Source organism: Cydia pomonella, chromosome 17 (genome assembly GCF_033807575.1).
Source record: "Cydia pomonella isolate Wapato2018A chromosome 17, ilCydPomo1, whole genome shotgun sequence".
Lineage (NCBI taxonomy): Eukaryota > Metazoa > Arthropoda > Insecta > Lepidoptera > Tortricidae > Cydia > Cydia pomonella.
This window is the reverse complement of record NC_084719.1, coordinates 10,192,651-10,212,407: the sequence shown is the minus strand read 5'-3', so window position 1 is coordinate 10,212,407 and position 19,757 is coordinate 10,192,651. Positions and strand designations below refer to the sequence as shown.

The 19,757-nt window shown below is 45.0% G+C and overlaps 1 protein-coding gene across 1 annotated transcript in view; it reads left to right on the top strand.

Moving 5' to 3' along the window:
- Positions 1-19,757, top strand: part of LOC133526793 (dmX-like protein 2) — a 75,209-nt gene that overhangs the window by 23,077 nt on the left and 32,375 nt on the right. The window contains exons 11-28 of the mRNA XM_061863573.1: positions 27-95; positions 615-801; positions 1,752-1,936; positions 3,329-3,442; positions 3,891-4,075; positions 4,245-4,359; positions 7,945-8,137; positions 10,768-10,918; positions 11,459-11,660; positions 12,109-12,321; positions 12,653-12,807; positions 13,656-13,801; positions 14,062-14,168; positions 15,221-15,531; positions 16,070-16,351; positions 16,954-17,217; positions 17,994-18,143; positions 19,102-19,253. Of these exons, the coding sequence (XP_061719557.1) occupies positions 27-95; positions 615-801; positions 1,752-1,936; positions 3,329-3,442; positions 3,891-4,075; positions 4,245-4,359; positions 7,945-8,137; positions 10,768-10,918; positions 11,459-11,660; positions 12,109-12,321; positions 12,653-12,807; positions 13,656-13,801; positions 14,062-14,168; positions 15,221-15,531; positions 16,070-16,351; positions 16,954-17,217; positions 17,994-18,143; positions 19,102-19,253 (3,181 nt within the window). The remainder of the gene's footprint in view (positions 1-26; positions 96-614; positions 802-1,751; positions 1,937-3,328; positions 3,443-3,890; positions 4,076-4,244; positions 4,360-7,944; positions 8,138-10,767; positions 10,919-11,458; positions 11,661-12,108; positions 12,322-12,652; positions 12,808-13,655; positions 13,802-14,061; positions 14,169-15,220; positions 15,532-16,069; positions 16,352-16,953; positions 17,218-17,993; positions 18,144-19,101; positions 19,254-19,757) is intronic.

Here is a 19,757-nt window from a genome sequence, read left to right as displayed (position 1 = left end):
TTCCTTGCTTATTCCATGCTGCATAGGACATAGGCGGCCGAGTCAGTTGACTAAAGTACAGTCCGAGGACAACAGCAATAGTGACGAACAGCCAGGTAATCAGTGTAATCTTTGATATACATTATACAATATATATGCATTATGCACCCGTGACCGTGAAATATCTGACATATTTTAAATGTGTGTTTCCTAATGGTTTCATCTATGGATAGTAGATATCCTTTTTAAACGTTTTTAAAATGAGAACTCGGTGTAAACGCTGTTTGATTGCAAAATTGTCACTCAAAATTAACTACGACAAACCAAAACTTCCTTCAAAATTTATGTACGGTCACGTCTGAAAATATCGATACAAAAAAGTGCCAACAATATGTATTCTTTATTGCCCATATAATTAAGGTAGTGTATACATAATATTTTTGGCACATTTTTCTTACCGATATTTTCAAACGTACTAGTTAATCATTTATTACTAGCTTTATTGATTTAGTTTATTGTATCAAAATTATCAGTATTCTGATTGCTATTTACGTCTTAAATTGTCCGTGGTCGGAGCAAAGTGTATTTTAGCAACTCTTCTATTCACTGTGAAATAAAACATCTATGTGGCACAGGTAGCGGAAACCACAGCCATCCAACCTTGTCAAACACCACGTCTATAAACTCCATAGCAACGGACGTCACATGCACGCACTTACCAGACTCATTAGACGCGAAGATCGAAGGACTTTTACGGGATTGGCATCAGAGTCCCGATCTACTCTTCTCTATACATCCTGTGGACGGCAGTTTTCTGATATGGTACGTATAATGAATGAATGAATGGAAATCTTTATTTCAGGCAACTAGTGGCCCATAAATAAATACCTTAAAACTAACATACGTATTACAACAATATTTTAAAACTAAACACTTCAAATCACATTATGCTTGCGATGCTACGCCACCCTGCAGTGTCAGGGAACCGGCCTCGGAACCGCCGAAACTTGACACCCTTCGGCCGAAACTCCTTCTTCTTGAAGGTCGCTAGTTCGTCGTTAGAACGTTCAGTCGGAAAGCTCACCACAAACTAAGCGTCGACAGTGTTGCAGGGCGCAGCAAATGGTTGGGTCCAGTCGGTGCAGTACCGCAATGATTCTGACGAGCCGGTTTTCTTCTCTTTTCCACCTTGAAACTATCCTAGTCGCATCTTGACTTCCTTAGAGTTGGCAATGGTAATGGCAACGGACGTCATATGCACGCATTTGCCATACTCGTTAAACGCAAATATGGAAGATCCTCTGTTATTTACGTGTTCCTGTTGACGAAGTGGCAATATAAATATAGTTGCGTGCAGTGCACGACAGATCGGTGCTACCGTATTTTGTCAGAAAAAATGTTTACTTTTGTTACAAAAAACCGGCCTCGCACAGGAAGGGTTCCGTACCATTATCTATAAAAACGGTCACCTATCCAAGTACTGACCCTGCCCGACGTTGCTTAACTTCGGTGATTGGATGAGAACCATGAGATTGGAAAGTAATATTTATTTTATTCTGTTTTTAGTATTTGTTGTTATAGCGGCAATAGAAATACATGATCTGTAGACATTTCAACTGGCTAACTATCACGGTTCATGAGATACAGCCTGGTGACAGATGGACGGACGGGCGGACAGCGGAGTCTCAGTAATAGGGTCCCGTTTGACCCTTTGGGTACGGAACCCTAAAAAGCCATGTAAGAACGCAAACTCATACCTACTCCCCTTACAGGGTGTGCGAATGGCTAGACGAGCTGCAAGCGGGCGCGATCCGCCAAGCGCAAGTGTCGTTCTCGGCGCGGATCCCGTCCGCGTTCCCGCTGGGCGACGCCACCACCATGTGCACGCCGGCCGCGCTGTACCACGCCGCGGCGCAGCCGCTGTACGTGAGGCACCGCACCAAGCCCGTCACACCCGGTGAGTGCCTCGACGCTACAAGTGTGGGTCACGACCGGCGCGGATCCCGTCCGCGTTCCCGCTGGGCGACGCCACCACCATGTGCACGCCGGCCGCGCTGTACCACGCCGCGGCGCAGCCGCTGTACGTGAGGCACCGCACCAAGCCCGTCACACCCGGTGAGTGCCTCGACGCTACAAGTGTGGGTCACGACCGGCGCGGATCCCGTCCGCGTTCCCGCTGGGCGACGCCACCACCATGTGCACGCCGGCCGCGCTGTACCACGCCGCGGCGCAGCCGCTGTACGTGAGGCACCGCACCAAGCCCGTCACACCCGGTGAGTGCCTCGACGCTACAAGTGTGGGTCACGACCGGCGCGGATCCCGTCCGCGTTCCCGCTGGGCGACGCCACCACCATGTGCACGCCGGCCGCGCTGTACCACGCCGCGGCGCAGCCGCTGTACGTGAGGCACCGCACCAAGCCCGTCACACCCGGTGAGTGCCTCGACGCTACAAGTGTGGGTCACGACCGGCGCGGATCCCGTCCGCGTTCCCGCTGGGCGACGCCACCACCATGTGCACGCCGGCCGCGCTGTACCACGCCGCCGCGCAGCCGCTGTACGTGAGGCACCGCACCAAGCCCGTCACACCCGGTGAGTGCCTCGACGCTACAAGTGTGGGTCACGATCGGTGCGGATCCCGTCCGCGTTCCCGCTGGGCGACGCCACCACCATGTGCACGCCGGCCGCGCTGTACCACGCCGCCGCGCAGCCGCTGTACGTGAGGCACCGCACCAAGCCCGTCACACCCGGTGAGTGCCTCGACGCTACAAGTGTGGGTCACGATCGGTGCGGATCCCGTCCGCGTTCCCGCTGGGCGACGCCACCACCATGTGCACGCCGGCCGCGCTGTACCACGCCGCGGCGCAGCCGCTGTACGTGAGGCACCGCACCAAGCCCGTCACACCCGGTGAGTGCCTCGACGCTACAAGTGTGGGTCACGATCGGTGCGGATCCCGTCCGCGTTCCCGCTGGGCGACGCCACCACCATGTGCACGCCGGCCGCGCTGTACCACGCCGCCGCGCAGCCGCTGTACGTGAGGCACCGCACCAAGCCCGTCACACCCGGTGAGTGACTTGGCCACACATCTGTCCTACAATCGCGTGAAATGGATTAGGCACGATTAGTGCAATCGCTGTGCGTTTATTGAAGTTGATCAAGTAAACCCCGTACAAAATCACGTTATTTAAAATTGTTGTTTTAATCATCATTTTTTTAATTTCCTACCGAGGATTTAAAACGTGTTTCTATAGAAAAAAACCAAAACCCAAGTTTTGTTGTTTTTTATCTTCATTATATTTTAATTGATTTTACTATGTCGTCAACATTATTTATTTTTTCTTATGACTACAGGCCAACAACAACAGCAGCCTGAAACCGTGACGACACCTCTGGCGAGCGTGCAAGAGGAGAAAGAAGAGACCGAGTGGCCTCAAAACGACGAACAGAAAGAGCCTCTTGAAAACGGTATTGATAACTTTACACTTTTCATTCATATTAAATTAAGCCCACCTTAATCATGAAAATAAAAATTCATTTTAACTCGTCATAAATATTAGATAACGCGGTAATGTCAAAGCAAACGTACATGCTCAACTGCGGCGGTTTTGCTAGATCTGACCGAACCTGTACACAATGCTATTGGAACGAAGCTAGGCGAAAAAAGTGTAAGATTTTTCTGTCACAATCCATACGATTAAGAAAGAATGAGAATGAAAATGAGGATGACAGACACGGACAAGGACACGGACACGAATAACATGGACATGGAGATAAACGTGGACATGAACGTGTCCGTCTCCATGTCAACATCAACATGAACATGATCTCCTCATATGTGATGTGAAAAGCAACTTTGTTCCAACTGAGTGTTCCACGACACACGCTCTTTTTAAAGATATTATTTGACTTTTAGGCCCATTAGAAGAAAATAACAACGACATGAAGCGTAAACAGAGTATAGCGACAGAAGACCTGGGTGAAAACCAAGAGGGGGACGTGTTGGACTCGGCCCCTGTCATATCCATGGTCACCAACCATACTAATGGCACGCTCAATCTTTGGCAGCTCACGTTTGATGACAAATCTAAGTTTTCACAGGTGAGGTTTAAAATATTCTATAAGATGTACCTACTCCTAACGAAGACTGTTCAATGTTATCAGCGATCTCATAATAGTAGACAGTTTGTCCGTATTTTTCTTTGTAATCTGCACCAATTTCTGTTGGAATTCTAAATTAAACTTTATTTAATAAGCTTTATATTTACAGGTGCTATCAATAGGACACGCCTCAAGAGCGTCCGGACATAGGTTTAGGGTTAACGACATCACATGCCATCCAGTATTACCTCTATTACTAACGACGAGTCACCACAACATATCAGGTACACAAATTATATTTAAGTGAATGGTTATTGTTCCAAGTTTAAGCGCTGGTGGCCTAGCGGTAAGAGCGTGCGACTTGCAATCGCGGGTTCAAACCCCGGCTCGTACCAATGAGTTTTTCGGAACTTATGTACGAAATATCATTTGATATTTACCAGTCGCTTTTCGGTGAAGGAAAACATCGTGAGGAAACCGGACTAATCCCAACAAGGCCTAGTTTACCCTCTGGGTTGGAAGGGCAGATGGCAGTCGCTTTCGTAAAAATTAGTGCCTACGCCAAATCTTGGGATTAGTTGTCAAGCGGACCCCAGGCTCCCATGAGCCGTGGCAAAATGCCGGGATAACGCGAGGAAAAAGAAGAGGTTATTGTTCCAAGTCAGGTTGAAGTGTTGATTTTTTAAGGTGTGAATTTATTGCATTAAAATGTAATTTGGAAATATATCAGGAGAATTACAATATAATAACGAAATGTAACATAAAAGGTTATCATTGATATAAGTAAAAGGGGTAGATATGTGACGTTAATAGTTGACAAAACTAAAATCTGGTCCAGCACCCATACATTTGCAAATACTACACACCATTATAATGTACATGTGCACAACGAGCAACAAGGATAACCAAATATAGTTAACAGTGCTGCGCAAGCGAGACCCCTATATTTTGCGTATTCCTCGAGGTGCAACAGAGAAAAACTAATAACATTATACAAATGTGTAGGCGAGACGTACATACTTCTTACATTGTCGTCTTAAAGTGATATTAAATCATTTCGATTTTTAAAAAATATCAATGATTTGATATTACCTAATCTTAGACCGTCTCTCTCAAGCAAATATCTGAGCGAGCGAGTTACACTGAGATTAATATCAAATTATTGACTATCATATTTTTAAAGCATGAAATTGACCCTCGTTTTTTACTTCTGAAACCCTGGTCGACTATTCACTATGTTCAACTAACGTGTCGCCTCGAGAAAACCAGTATAACGATATGATCTCAGTTGATAGGGATCTCGAGGTTTCAGGGTTTCACTTCTGATGGTTTTTCGGAAAAGACAGGTACGCTTGACAAGAGCCAATATTGTAATCACTGGTAATTCGTAGTTACTCCTGGTATTTATATATTCCAATCGTTCACCGAGCGCACGACTCAAGAGAACCAATATAAAAGTGTGAACCTTGTTTATTCATAGCTACGATACGTATACGGATTCACTTATATTGGACAAGTTGTAAGTCATGGGAATAAGCGCCTTCAACGTCGGTCTTTATTAGGTAGCGTCAGGAAACAAATATTTATAGAATATATACGAAATTAAAATAAATAGGCACTTTATTTATTTTATGGAAAACAAATTCAATTTCGCTAACACACTAAATAAAATATGTAAAACCGTATTTATTTTATATGTAAAACCGATAGTTTTATCTATACAATTAAAAAAAATATGCGTAGAGGGCGGTATAAAAAGAAAAATTATAATGTATGGAGAGAAAAAAAATGTATCAAAAACGAAACCGAACATCATTTTTAATTTTCACAATTCAACGCTAGGCATTTCCACTGCTGCGGCTCGTTTTAAAATAGAAACAAGTTAAAGTTTTTTCTCTAAACATAATAGTTTTAATTTTCTAACGTTCATACTCATTTTTAGTCAAAAAAATTGCAAAAAGTTATATTTTTTTAAATCATTCCCTATCGAAGGCGAAATTAGCAATGTCCCACTTTTCTCGATTTGAGACGGCAGCGTGCCCTTACATTAGAATGTTCAATTTAAAGTATTCGTTCTGATTTTCATCGTTTTCATTTTCATCACCTTAGTTGCTCTACAAAGAGGACAAATTAAAACAAATACTCAAACGGTAAATACGTAGTTAGGGAGTTTCGTTCTGTTTATAATCAGCAGTTCCACTACACTAATTGCCAGTTTTTGGATGAAAATGCTTAATTTGTAAACAAAAACCACAAAAATCACTATATGTGTACCTATAAGACTTTAAGTGTTCCCTCAATTCTTCATGGATTCCATCATTAGAACTTTGAACCCGGGACGGGACCATCGGCTTTATAGGCAGGGTCACTGCTCACTAGGCCAGACCAGTCATCATACATTTTACTTGACAAATAGAGATGATTATTATTTATTTCTTTTGTTTATGATAAAAGGTTAAATTTGATTGATCTAATATCTGTTCTAAATATTTTTATACAGTTTTCAACATACATAAATACATCTTAAAACTACACTATAACTCGCATATTAAAATTGTAAATCGAGCTCTCGTTAAAAATGTTGTCCATAGTTTTCCTATTGTTGTACAAGTACTATTTAGTAATTTTTGATGGACTATTCCCGATATTTGGATTTCAAGTTAATGCAAGATATTGTTTTAACAATACTATCAGAAAAACTGAATTTTTGGTTAACAACCGGTTATTCGTATATTAAAATAAAAACCGGTTACATTCTATAGTTTCAAGGAATAGGAGCACATGATTTAAAAAGTTGCATTATTTATAAAAAAAATTGCTGACTCTACAATGCATGAAGTGGGCAGGCCTACTTGACACTCGGATAAACGTGTTACTCACATGGGTAATGCATTATTTAGCTGTCGCGCTCACTCAATAACAAGGAAATTTTTAATTTTATTTAGAAAAAAATATGTTTTCAAATGTTATAACAGTACTTACGAATGAAAAGTGATACCGTGAGCTTTGTTTTTGTGCTTGGAGCTATTGAAGCACTGGAAAAAGGCGCAACACGGCATTCTTTGGCAATATTTTATCGAATTTGATGACAATGTTGACACTTCAGCGTCACCCGTACGACTAATTCAATATAGGTCCCGGAACCTATATTTTGTGGCTCACGATCGAGCGCCTGGTACCTCATCTACCCCTATTACGTACATCAATGAAGGTTATAGAGTTATTACAGTCTCATAAATGATAATGTATGTATAGTGAGCTGCGAAATTGTATGTAGAAATTATGAATGAATTAATTGATAAAGTCGCCATACACTTTTACGTCGGAAAGTACAGTGATTTGATGTTTTTGACGGCCAAAAATGTACAGCTTTGGTTTTCGGCTAAGACCATACATCTTCGAGCAACACCGGATAGGAAGTCGGCTTTCGCACTATTTCCCCTCTGCCGAAGCACATGCCCAATTGGGCATAGTGTGGTGCATGTTGTGACTCGTCTGTACACCAAAAGGAGATCGAGGTCTGCAAGATTTGTCTTGGACGTGTGTCATTTTCTATGTATATTTGTGTCGTCATTACATATTGGATTTTGTATGTAGTGAATGGGAAGGGCGACTTTGTGCACTTTTTCCCTCGCAAAAAAATGGCAGAACAATTTGTACGGTAAGATATCGCTTGAGAGCCGGTGTTGCTCGAAGCCATACATACAAATTCGTGTTTCATATTTCGCAGTGTGGCGCAGCGGTTTCTTAAGTTCAGGGATCAAGATTTGTTAGCCAAAAAACTAAATTGAAATTTTAAATTTAGAATTAGATAGATCAGATATCGGTCCATGGGAACTTGAGGAATGAATCATTGTTTACCCTTGCAGATAGTGACAGAGACGCGCACAATCCCAAAGACGACACCGCGGCCGGCGGGCTGTGCTCGGAGCTCATAATGTGGCGCGTGGAGTGCGTCGGGCCGCTCGGCAAGTCGGGCGGCGTGTCGGAGCTGGCCAGGGTCAACTCGCCGCATCTGTCCGCCTTTAGCAACGTGGCGTGGCTACCTACGTTACTGCCTAGGTAATCTTTAACAACAGACACACACAACGATGACTACGCGGCTGGCGGTGCTCGGAGCTCATAATGTGGCGAGTGGAGTGCGTCGGGCCGCTCGGCAAGTCGGGCGGCGTGTCGGAGCTGGCCAGGGTCAACTCGCCGCATCTGTCCGCCTTTAGCAACGTGGCGTGGCTACCTACGTTACTGCCTAGGTAATCTTTAACAACAGACACACACAACGATGACTACGCGGCTGGCGGTGCTCGGAGCTCATAATGTGGCGAGTGGAGTGCGTCGGGCCGCTCGGCAAGTCGGGCGGCGTGTCGGAGCTGGCCAGGGTCAACTCGCCGCATCTGTCCGCCTTTAGCAACGTGGCGTGGCTACCTACGTTACTGCCTAGGTAATCTTTAACAACAGACACACACAACGATGACTACGCGGCTGGCGGTGCTCGGAGCTCATAATGTGGCGAGTGGAGTGCGTCGGGCCGCTCGGCAAGTCGGGCGGCGTGTCGGAGCTGGCCAGGGTCAACTCGCCGCATCTGTCCGCCTTTAGCAACGTGGCGTGGCTACCTACGTTACTGCCTAGGTAATCTTTAACAACAGACACACACAACGATGACTACGCGGCTGGCGGTGCTCGGAGCTCATAATGTGGCGAGTGGAGTGCGTCGGGCCGCTCGGCAAGTCGGGCGGCGTGTCGGAGCTGGCCAGGGTCAACTCGCCGCATCTGTCCGCCTTTAGCAACGTGGCGTGGCTACCTACGTTACTGCCTAGGTAATCTTTAACAACAGACACACACAACGATGACTACGCGGCTGGCGGTGCTCGGAGCTCATAATGTGGCGAGTGGAGTGCGTCGGGCCGCTCGGCAAGTCGGGCGGCGTGTCGGAGCTGGCCAGGGTCAACTCGCCGCATCTGTCCGCCTTTAGCAACGTGGCGTGGCTACCTACGTTACTGCCTAGGTAATCTTTAACAACAGACACACACAACGATGACTACGCGGCTGGCGGTGCTCGGAGCTCATAATGTGGCGAGTGGAGTGCGTCGGGCCGCTCGGCAAGTCGGGCGGCGTGTCGGAGCTGGCCAGGGTCAACTCGCCGCATCTGTCCGCCTTTAGCAACGTGGCGTGGGTACCTACGTTACTGCCTAGGTAATCTTTAACAACAGACACACACAACGATGACTACGCGGCTGGCGGTGCTCGGAGCTCATAATGTGGCGAGTGGAGTGCGTCGGGCCGCTCGGCAAGTCGGGCGGCGTGTCGGAGCTGGCCAGGGTCAACTCGCCGCATCTGTCCGCCTTTAGCAACGTGGCGTGGCTACCTACGTTACTGCCTAGGTAATCTTTAACAACAGACACACACAACGATGACTACGCGGCTGGCGGTGCTCGGAGCTCATAATGTGGCGAGTGGAGTGCGTCGGGCCGCTCGGCAAGTCGGGCGGCGTGTCGGAGCTGGCCAGGGTCAACTCGCCGCATCTGTCCGCCTTTAGCAACGTGGCGTGGCTACCTACGTTACTGCCTAGGTAATCTTTAACAACAGACACACACAACGATGACTACGCGGCTGGCGGTGCTCGGAGCTCATAATGTGGCGAGTGGAGTGCGTCGGGCCGCTCGGCAAGTCGGGCGGCGTGTCGGAGCTGGCCAGGGTCAACTCGCCGCATCTGTCCGCCTTTAGCAACGTGGCGTGGCTACCTACGTTACTGCCTAGGTAATCTTTAACAACAGACACACACAACGATGACTACGCGGCTGGCGGTGCTCGGAGCTCATAATGTGGCGAGTGGAGTGCGTCGGGCCGCTCGGCAAGTCGGGCGGCGTGTCGGAGCTGGCCAGGGTCAACTCGCCGCATCTGTCCGCCTTTAGCAACGTGGCGTGGGTACCTACGTTACTGCCTAGGTAATCTTTAACAACAGACACACACAACGATGACTACGCGGCTGGCGGTGCTCGGAGCTCATAATGTGGCGAGTGGAGTGCGTCGGGCCGCTCGGCAAGTCGGGCGGCGTGTCGGAGCTGGCCAGGGTCAACTCGCCGCATCTGTCCGCCTTTAGCAACGTGGCGTGGCTACCTACGTTACTGCCTAGGTAATCTTTAACAACAGACACACACAACGATGACTACGCGGCTGGCGGTGCTCGGAGCTCATAATGTGGCGAGTGGAGTGCGTCGGGCCGCTCGGCAAGGCTTTAACAACAGACACACTGGCGAGTCTTCAAGCAGAAGAATGTAATTGTCTTGTCAATTTGACATAAAATCCTATGCGACAAATGTGCGCCGAGCCGAGTTTTCTGCGATGTGACCAGGATAGCGTGGCGTCAAGCAGCAAACCTGTGCGTGCTCTAAGGCCGCTCTGCTGCGCCTGCTCTAAGGGGCGCATTCGTTTGATTAATTTGTTTGCTATAAACGCCCCACGCCCCGCCGTGCTTGATTGAAGTCATTAGAAGTACATTTTGATTAACCAACCAACTGAAGAAAGGAACTGGGGCCTACCGCTGACATCGAAGTTCGTTATTTGCTCCTCTTTATTGCTCGAGTGCGAGAAAGATAGAACGGGAGATCCGGATTTTATTGTTTTATATGTTGGCGGTAGGCCCGTCGAATTTTGACGAATACCAACTGACACCTAAACAAATTGCACTGTTACAGCACAACCCTCGGCAACCTGTCAAACTCGCCGTCGGCGTGTTTCGTGGCGAGCGACGGCGAGAGCCTACGCGTGTTCCAGGCGGTTATCGACGCGCGGACGCTGCTAGCCGAGATAGCTACGTCGGAGCGGCGCCACAACAATAACGTAATGGTAGTAGCTGTGTGTTTAGTCCTCCCTTAGATACAAAAGAGTTCACTGTTGTGGTAGTTGTACATATATTGACTCCTGTAGTCCCTGTAGATACAATCCTCGGAACATCTTGGTCGTTTAAATAGCCACGTGGTAGTTTAGTAGTGTGTTTAGTTTCGTCTTCCAGTGAAGTTAGCCTTAGATACCAAATTGTTGAACTTATTAACTGGCATGGTAGTAATAGATTGGCTGATTTAAGATCAACCCTTGTCGGTAGTTTTTTTAAGCTGACATAATGACGTTCGAGCCCCTACAACAATAACTCCGGCTATTCGCCTTAATAATGGTATATATGGTATACACTCGTAAGAAATCATTTACAGCCACTTAATATTAATTACTGAAAAAAAGACATTATAACATTAAGTAATATAAATAAAAATAATATTGTAATATTTTTTTAATGTATTACATAAACAAAAAATTCTAATTTTATTATGTTAATTTGGCTGACGTACCAGTCGGAATTATTGTTATTATTATTTTTTTTATTCTGTACAGCAACACGACACAATGTCCATGTCTTCGGAGTCCACACTAGAGGAAGGCGGTGGTATACCACTCCACGACCGCATCAGGATCGTCTCGCAACAGTCCACGGCGCGGCCCGGCGCCATCATACAGCTGCACGCCATCGCCGACGCCACGCACGACTGGCACAACACGCAGCTGCTGCACGTGTTCCAGGAGCAGCTCATCACAGGTGTGTACAGAGGAACGTTCCGCTTCACGATCACATAGGGAGAAGATTCCAAGTTTACTATGAAATTAGGAAAGCAGATAAGACTAAAAAATACTCGTGTTCTTAGAACGCGCCTTTGATCGACAAAACATTACTTTGTTGAATGTTGAACCGTTGAAAGTTTCCACCAGTCCCCACCGTCCCCAACAAGTGTAATCATCATAAGTAAAAAAGGGAAGTGTACAATTTGAGAGGACAAGAATAGAATTAATTGAAGACAATTTCTATATTAATGACTCTCAGTTGCTCCTGTTTTTGTGAGGATCAAGTGTCTAAATGACACCAATGGCATTAAAGCAATAAAAACTCAAATTTGGTCATGAGTAGTAGGATTGCGAACTCGACGCTCGAAAGCCTTGTAACTAATGGATACACTGAACTGAGTGACTAAAGTTTAATGTTTTCCCAGGCGAACGCACCACGACAGACACCGACAGCACCGACTCCGGCGTCGAAGGCGACGTACACACGATAACAGAAGCTGGTCTAGAAGCGATAGTGGATCTGCGCAAAGCGGCAGTTTTCAACGAGCCTTTCTACATAGTTGTGTTAGAACGCACGGACGGAGGGTCCACTGTGCATATGTGGAGACTTACAGTTTCCTCACAGGCGGATCCTTCAGGTATTGTATTGTTGTTTTATTTATTTTGTATATATTTATTTAGAAACCTTTTCCAACGAAACTATTTCGGCTCCGTTGGCAACATTGCATAAAAGTAATTCAAAATTCAAACGATAACCGAGGACGGTCGTGAAGCAAGATTAGATCTGGACAAAGCGACAGTTTTTATGAGTTTACCTGACTATATAGCAGTAATCAGGATACTACAGGTATTTATGTGTTAAATAAACCGGTTGTGTATGTGAAAATTTTTGATGATGACAGTAGTCATTGTGTTTCCTTCAGGTGAATTTAAACCTTATGGAATGCACAATAAAGTTGAAACTTTCAGACGAGCTGACGAACAGCATGATGTACGTGCCCGACAGCGCACTGGTCCAAGAAGACGAGGGCGAGTCCCGAAAGAACTCCGTATCATTCGACGCGGCAGAGCGCGCGCCGCCTCCGCCGCCTCCCAACTCTCATCTTGCTATCACTACTAAAAAGGTAATAATATCGATACCATGCTGCTGGCTTTTATAAAAGACAGTATGCATATGTACTTCTAAAGCGTGTACAGTCAATAACGTTACTTTGGGACACATTTCCTCGGTACAATAAGGCACACAACTCCTGTTATGTGATAGCGTTAAAAGTAATTATTAAAACTTTACAATTTTATAACATTTACGATCTAGTCAAAAGTCGCACGACTTTATACATCAAGCGCGAATTGAAATATAGAATAGAGTAGAATAGAAGAAATTTATTCAGAAAACGCTTATTTTTAAGGAATACATGAGACGACAGAATCAATTTATTATTAAGCGTCACTGAAAAGGTCTCCACTCAGCTTAATGTCAAGATACCACCTAAGGATCTCGACGCTGGTCTTCCGTGGAAACCTTTCCGAGAGAGCACAGCTACACGCTAAAGTACAAAATTTTATATATTTAAAATTAGAAGTTTTTAGTAAATATCATAAGGCTATAATTATTATTCAATTAAAAGCTACATTAACAAATAAATTATTTAAATTATCGGTACCTAAACAGTCAGTCAGTCGTCATACAAGGCGAAATAAATATGACCATCTAGCATGAGTTGCGTTCTCGCGCGCGAGTCCATACTTGGAGTCGCGCTAAATATTCATCTATTCGCGTGCAAGAACGCAACTCATTATAGCAGGTATGAAATTGACTTGCGCCAGTGCGCCAGTCGCGGCAAATCGTACTAGGCATTGCTGGTGTTAGATTTACCTAATATTATTTAGTCTATGAACTGATATTAGTCTCATACCAGAAATCGGTCTCTACAGACTATTTCTGTTGTTTTATAATTTAATAATATTTTAGGTGTGCGAATGTCCACTTGCGATGCCGGATGGAGTGGATGTGATCCACGCTACCCCAGCCGCTGGTCATTTAAGTTCGGCCTCTATTTACCCCGCCTGCCTAGCGCCATACATCCTAGCCACCGCGTGTTCGGACAGCACATTAAGGTAAATCTTACTTCAATTAGTACACGCCTGCTCTTTCGGAATAATGCTTGACGTCTTTAATTTTAACACTTGATAGTAGTGTCCTGCTGAATCATAAAATGTATACCCCTCATTGAGAATCCCGGCGAAATGTCAAAAACAACTCCCACAAGTTTTAGATTTTTCAGTTTTCTAAGTGAGCGGTTAAACATTAACCGTCTTTAGTCTAAGAGAATACTAATTGATGATGTAGCTTATTAACCTTTGCAATTGACTTATAGATTCTGGAAGTGCAGCGTTACGAAAAAAGACAATGACGAATATGACTATTCTTGGAAAGAATGGGAAATGATGAATAAGGACCAAGAGTCTGCTATTGACATTCCGGGTACGTGACTTCTTTAATTATTTGAACAACTGTAACAATGAAACTACCCAGGGCGTCCGTTATCTGGCGCGAGTGCACGAAGCGGGCGCACGCACGCGGGTGCCATTGTAGTTAAAATCTGTCTCGCATATAGCGTTGCTCATACTATTTTTCGCAAACCCCGCTCACCCGCTTTGTGCAACCGCGCCAGCTAGCGAACGCCCTAACTTAGTAGTTTGGTATCAAGATTTGTCAAAAAAATTCGTGTTGCATCTCTTTCCTTTACATACATGTCAAACGAAAGTGACAAAACTACACTACGCTATCCCAACCCCCGTAATGAGATGGCACTATGAGGTTATACAGAGTGTTTATTTAGTGACCTGCAATAATTTACGGGGTTGAAACTATAGGTCTTACTGAGCAACTTTTACTATGGGATCAACTTCGAAATTGTCTGTTTCATACATTTTGGCTGGCTGACTGGAGTGTAATTTATTTTCGCGATTTCGGGATTGGTCCCATAGTAAAAGTTGCTCAGTATGACCAATTCAATTCTATTCAAATATACTTTATTCATGTAGGCCTAGCAACAAGCACTTATGAATAGTAAGACAGTATTACATATAATTATCTTAATCTAATTATCAGAGCAATTTATTGATGTTGTAAATATTATTCCATATATAATACTAATGAATATAATTCATAGATCAAATTTAATACTAAAACTTTCACAAAATACAGTCATACAAAAAAAAACCTATATATTCAGCCCATAAATTATTGTAGGCGACTAAATAAACACCCTGTATGCTTGCTCACGTGCATTTATTATTACGATGCGCGAGTTTATCACAAACGGCACACGAGCGGTGTTTTTGCCAAATCGAGTATATACGTCACAGACCACAGAGCAACATAGACCTACGTGCATATGCATAAAGTTCAATTTCAGTTTTGACACTTCGGTGACGTGGCGTCCGAGTGACAGTTTTTGTTCGACACGACGTCGAAAACGTTAAATGTCCCACAGCTTAAGACAATTTAAAGTAATCTAGAGTAATTTTCAGGGCAACCACTCCACATAAGCGCCGCGTACTCGGGCCGCATAGCGTGTGCCTACAAGTGCGGGCGCTCCTTCACGCGGCCCAAGGGCGGCAGCAGCACGGCCGCCGGCGCCAGCCCCGACGCGCGCTTCGTGAACCTGAGCGTGTGCGTGTACGAGTGCGAGAGCACCGGCGGCGCGGAGTGGCTGCTGGAGGACACGATACCGCTGAAGAACGTCAGCTTGCCGAGGGTCGGGGTGTGCGCGGACACGCAGATCGACTTGTCGTATCTTAACAATAGCGCGTTCATGCAGAAGAAGCTGCGGGTCACGCAGGTTTGTGTTTATTACCACGGTTCACGCATACGGTTACGGAGCGAGTTACAATGAAACGCACACCGTAAGTTGAAGCGTATATCATTGCTGAGAGAAAAACATATTTTATCTAAAACACAAGACATTTGTAAAGGAGATAGCGAAGATCAGTAAGGTTGCCCGAGCTCAACGAGTGGAGTGTTAGGGTCGGCAACGCGCGTGTAACTCTGGAGTTGGAGGCGTACATAGGCTACGGAGACTGCTTAACATCAAGTGGGCCGTATGCCTGTTTGCCACCGACGTAGTATTAAAAAAATCCCAATCTCAAATAAAGGTTTTCCCAAATTCGACAGAGAATTTGACTGAAGCAGATGGCGCTTTACAGAGCCATATGTTTTGTGGTAACGGAATTGTCAGAGTACAATGTAAGGAACCGTCCACGCCATATACCTTAGCTTAGCTGTCAAAATCTTACGATCAATAATTTTTTGATTATAATTTGTATGCGTACGAGTAAAGGTGTCATGTAATTTCTACTAACGTATTCTTTTGTTCTAAGGTCCTTCAAACCCTGTCGTCTGACGAGAGCCGCAACCGCAACGGCGAGGCGGAACCGGGCAAGTCCGCGGGCCTCCTCGCCGTGCCTTCCTTCAGCACGCTGCAGTCTCTTCGGAAGAGTATCATGGAAAACGGGAACACGTGTCCACTGACGCAGAAACACTTGGTGCAATTAGATTGGGTGTCTAAAGAAGATGGATCACATATATTGACTGTGGCGGTTGGGAGCAGAGTGCTATTGTTTACGCCGGTGTCTAGCGACTTGGCTCAAGCCAACTTGAAGGTACGTTCGCGATTAAAAGCTATATAGAATAACCAAGCGGCTTCAGAAATATTTTAACCAGTTCTATCGCTGGTGTGTTTTCACGATTCCAAGATACAGGCTACTATGAATACTAATACCAGTTAGGTTATTAAAAAAACAGGGGACAGCCAGTGGGACTCGCCCACCGAGGGTTCCGTACTTTTTAGTATTTGTTGTTATAGCGGCAACAGAAATACATCATCTGTGAAAATTTCAACTGTCTAGCTATCACGGTTCATGAGATACAGTCTGGTGACACGGACGAACGGAAAGCGGGGTCTTAGTAATAGAGTCCCGTTTTCCCCTTTGAGTACGGAACCCGAAAAAATAATATACTTAGTGATTGCAATTGGTACACTTGTATGTTAACTTAAGTCGTCATATGCAAGATGTAACGTTTATATAATAAATATTTAAATTGGTAATTAACACATACATCTGCGAAGAAATTCAAAGGTGTATGTGAAGTCCCCAATCCGCATTGGGCTACCGTGGGGACTATAGGAGGCCTGTGCCCAGCAGTGGGACGTATATAGGCTGAATTATTATTATTATTTTAGCACATATTCTCTTCCCAACAGGCTATGAAAGAATCCATCAACAACAACCGTCCCATACTCCGCAAGGCATCATCCCTAGCCGCTCCTTTATTCGTCGAAGAAATCAGATGGATGCAACTCAGGCGTATTCAACTGAAAACCGCCGATGGTCTGCCACCCCTGCCTATGCAGATATCGTGGGTGCGGGACGGGATACTAGTGGTGGGGATGGACTCAGAGATGCACGTATATTCGCAGTGGAAACCGGAGAATCAAAATGCCGCTTTCGGCATGTCTGGTGTACAGGTTCGTTTTAAACCCTTCTTCTTAAGGCTTCAAGGAGATTTGCTGACTGCAACTCCGAAGTATCCAACTGAAAACCACCGATGGTCTACCACCCCTGCCTATGCAGATATCGTGGGTGCGGGACGGGATACTAGTGGTGGGGATGGACTCAGAGATACACGTATATTCGCAGTGAAAGCCGGAGAATCAAAATGCCGCTTTCGGCATGTCTGGTGTACAGGTTCGTTTTAAACCCTTCTTCTTCAGGCTTCAAGGAGATCTGCTGTCTGCAACTCCGAAGTATCCAACCGAAAACCACCGATGGTTTGTCACCCCTGCGTACGCAGATATCGCGGGTCTCAACTCTTTTTAACCCTTCGAGGAGACCCGCTAGGTGCAATTCAGGAGTATTCAACTGAAAACCCCCTAGTGGTTTACCACCACTGCCCATGCAAAGTATTTCATACAAACAAACATAAAAGCTGATGTTAATGATGATGTTTTTATAAGTTACGGGTTACGGATTATTGATACTGAATTTACAATTTTGGACATCAATTGATTGTGTGGCGTTAGGAGCACGGTTCTGTCTATACTTGCCGCATATAAGTGGCGAGTCAGGTCATAATGCCATCTCTTTCACTCTTGGTTGGTCTTAACAAGGTAAAGGAGATAGCATTATGATCTTAGTTGCCAGTTAATTTTGCGACAAGTATAGTGATTCTTTTGAAGTCTTTGTCGCAAACATATTTGCTCCTAACCACATTACATTTTCATGTGGCATCTTAATCTGACAGGAAATCGAAGAGGGCAGCGAATCCCGCGCGTTACGTGACTCCGATCTAAGAGTCTCAGCGCCGCATTTACAAAGAGTGTCCTCTATCAATCTGCAACTGTTAGAGCGGGACGCAAGACGACGTAACAAAACCCAGCCGGACCAACCGCAGGTGACTATTGGCCACTGCTGTGTACTTCCAAGCATTCCTAACTTACGTCACAATTTTGTTTCTGCACATAAGGATCGGCTACGCCGTTGTGGTCGCTGTAAACGCAGCCATGTGAAACGCAACGCATACAGGGCACGTCCACATTCAACCATTTTCAGAGTCAGGCCGACGCGTAGCGCGACGTGTGTGACACTTTATCCATTATTCGACTTGTAATCTTCATAGATATAGAGTCGATAATCCGTTGGACTTTCAGAACAGTTCTAACGACTTTTTACTACCCTGTTTTCGGTAAACCTAACAATTGCTAAGTTAGCTGTTAATTGGATGGGACAAAAATAAAATCAAAACACAATATTTGCATCTACGTAAGTACGTATACACTGCGACAAGCTACAGTGTACATTGTTTATCCTTTACAGTCCATTAGAATTTTAAATTACACTATATTTTTTTCCTTTTTTTATTGTGGAACGTACCACATTACAATCTATAAATTGTAGGTATATACAGGGGGCCTATCGCGAAAACCGAAATTCGGAAATTGCGGGGATCTTTCTATTTTACTCTCACTAAGATGTAATTAGAGTGACAGAGAAAAATGCCCGCAATTGACGAACTTCGATTTACGCGATTATAGCCCTGATGTCAATCACTATGAAAAAATCAACGATGATCGACTCTGGCCAACGTGGGACTCGAACCCGCATCTTTGGATTGCCGGGCCAACGCGTTACCAATTGCACCAGCTGACCATCCGTCATTCAGCGCGAATTTAATCATTGCAACTGTGACTTCATTACTAGCGACATCTACATTTTAAGGTTTACAACCTTAACCAACCCTGAGGACATGCGTTAGCGCATGACTACTTACTTACATGGTTACTTATTTCATTGTGATTGATATCCGTATATACAATTTACTTAAAAATGTTGTTCTATTTTTCGTTTCGCAGCCACTACTCGACTACATGCCGGACTATGGTCTCTTCGAGGCATCTCAGATGGCCTGCCCAGTATTGCCACAGTATCATCCGAAGCAGCTTATGGAATTGCTTAACAGCGGAAAAATACGATGGGTTAAAGCTATCCTCGCTCACTTGGTGAGGTAAGAAAAGGGGAATATTCATGCGTTCAAAGTACGAGTAAGATTTACAAATCTTCGTGGATTTTAAGCTACGTATAGTAATTTCTATTCGAAAGAAAAGGGCATCATCGTGCATGTTTCCACAACACAAGAATTATTACAGCGTCTACGTTAAATTTACAGTGCTCTTTTTACTTAATTACTAGCGACCCGCCCCGGCTTCACGCGGGTTACACAAAACCTTAATAAATTATTCACCTTCCTCAAGAATCACTCTATTCATAGGTGAAAACCGCATGAAAATCCGTTCTGTAGTTTTTGAGTTTATCGCGAACATATATACAAACAGACAGACGCGGCGACTTATTTTTGAAGTGAAAACTTCTTTAGCGGCGCTGTGCACTTTTTGTGATGGGGAAAAAATGTTAAACACGCGTCAGGTCACGTGACCGTCAGATTGAAAATTCGTAAGACGGCCACGTGACATCATGGTGACGTGCAAATTGAATGTCATCGAAGCCTTAC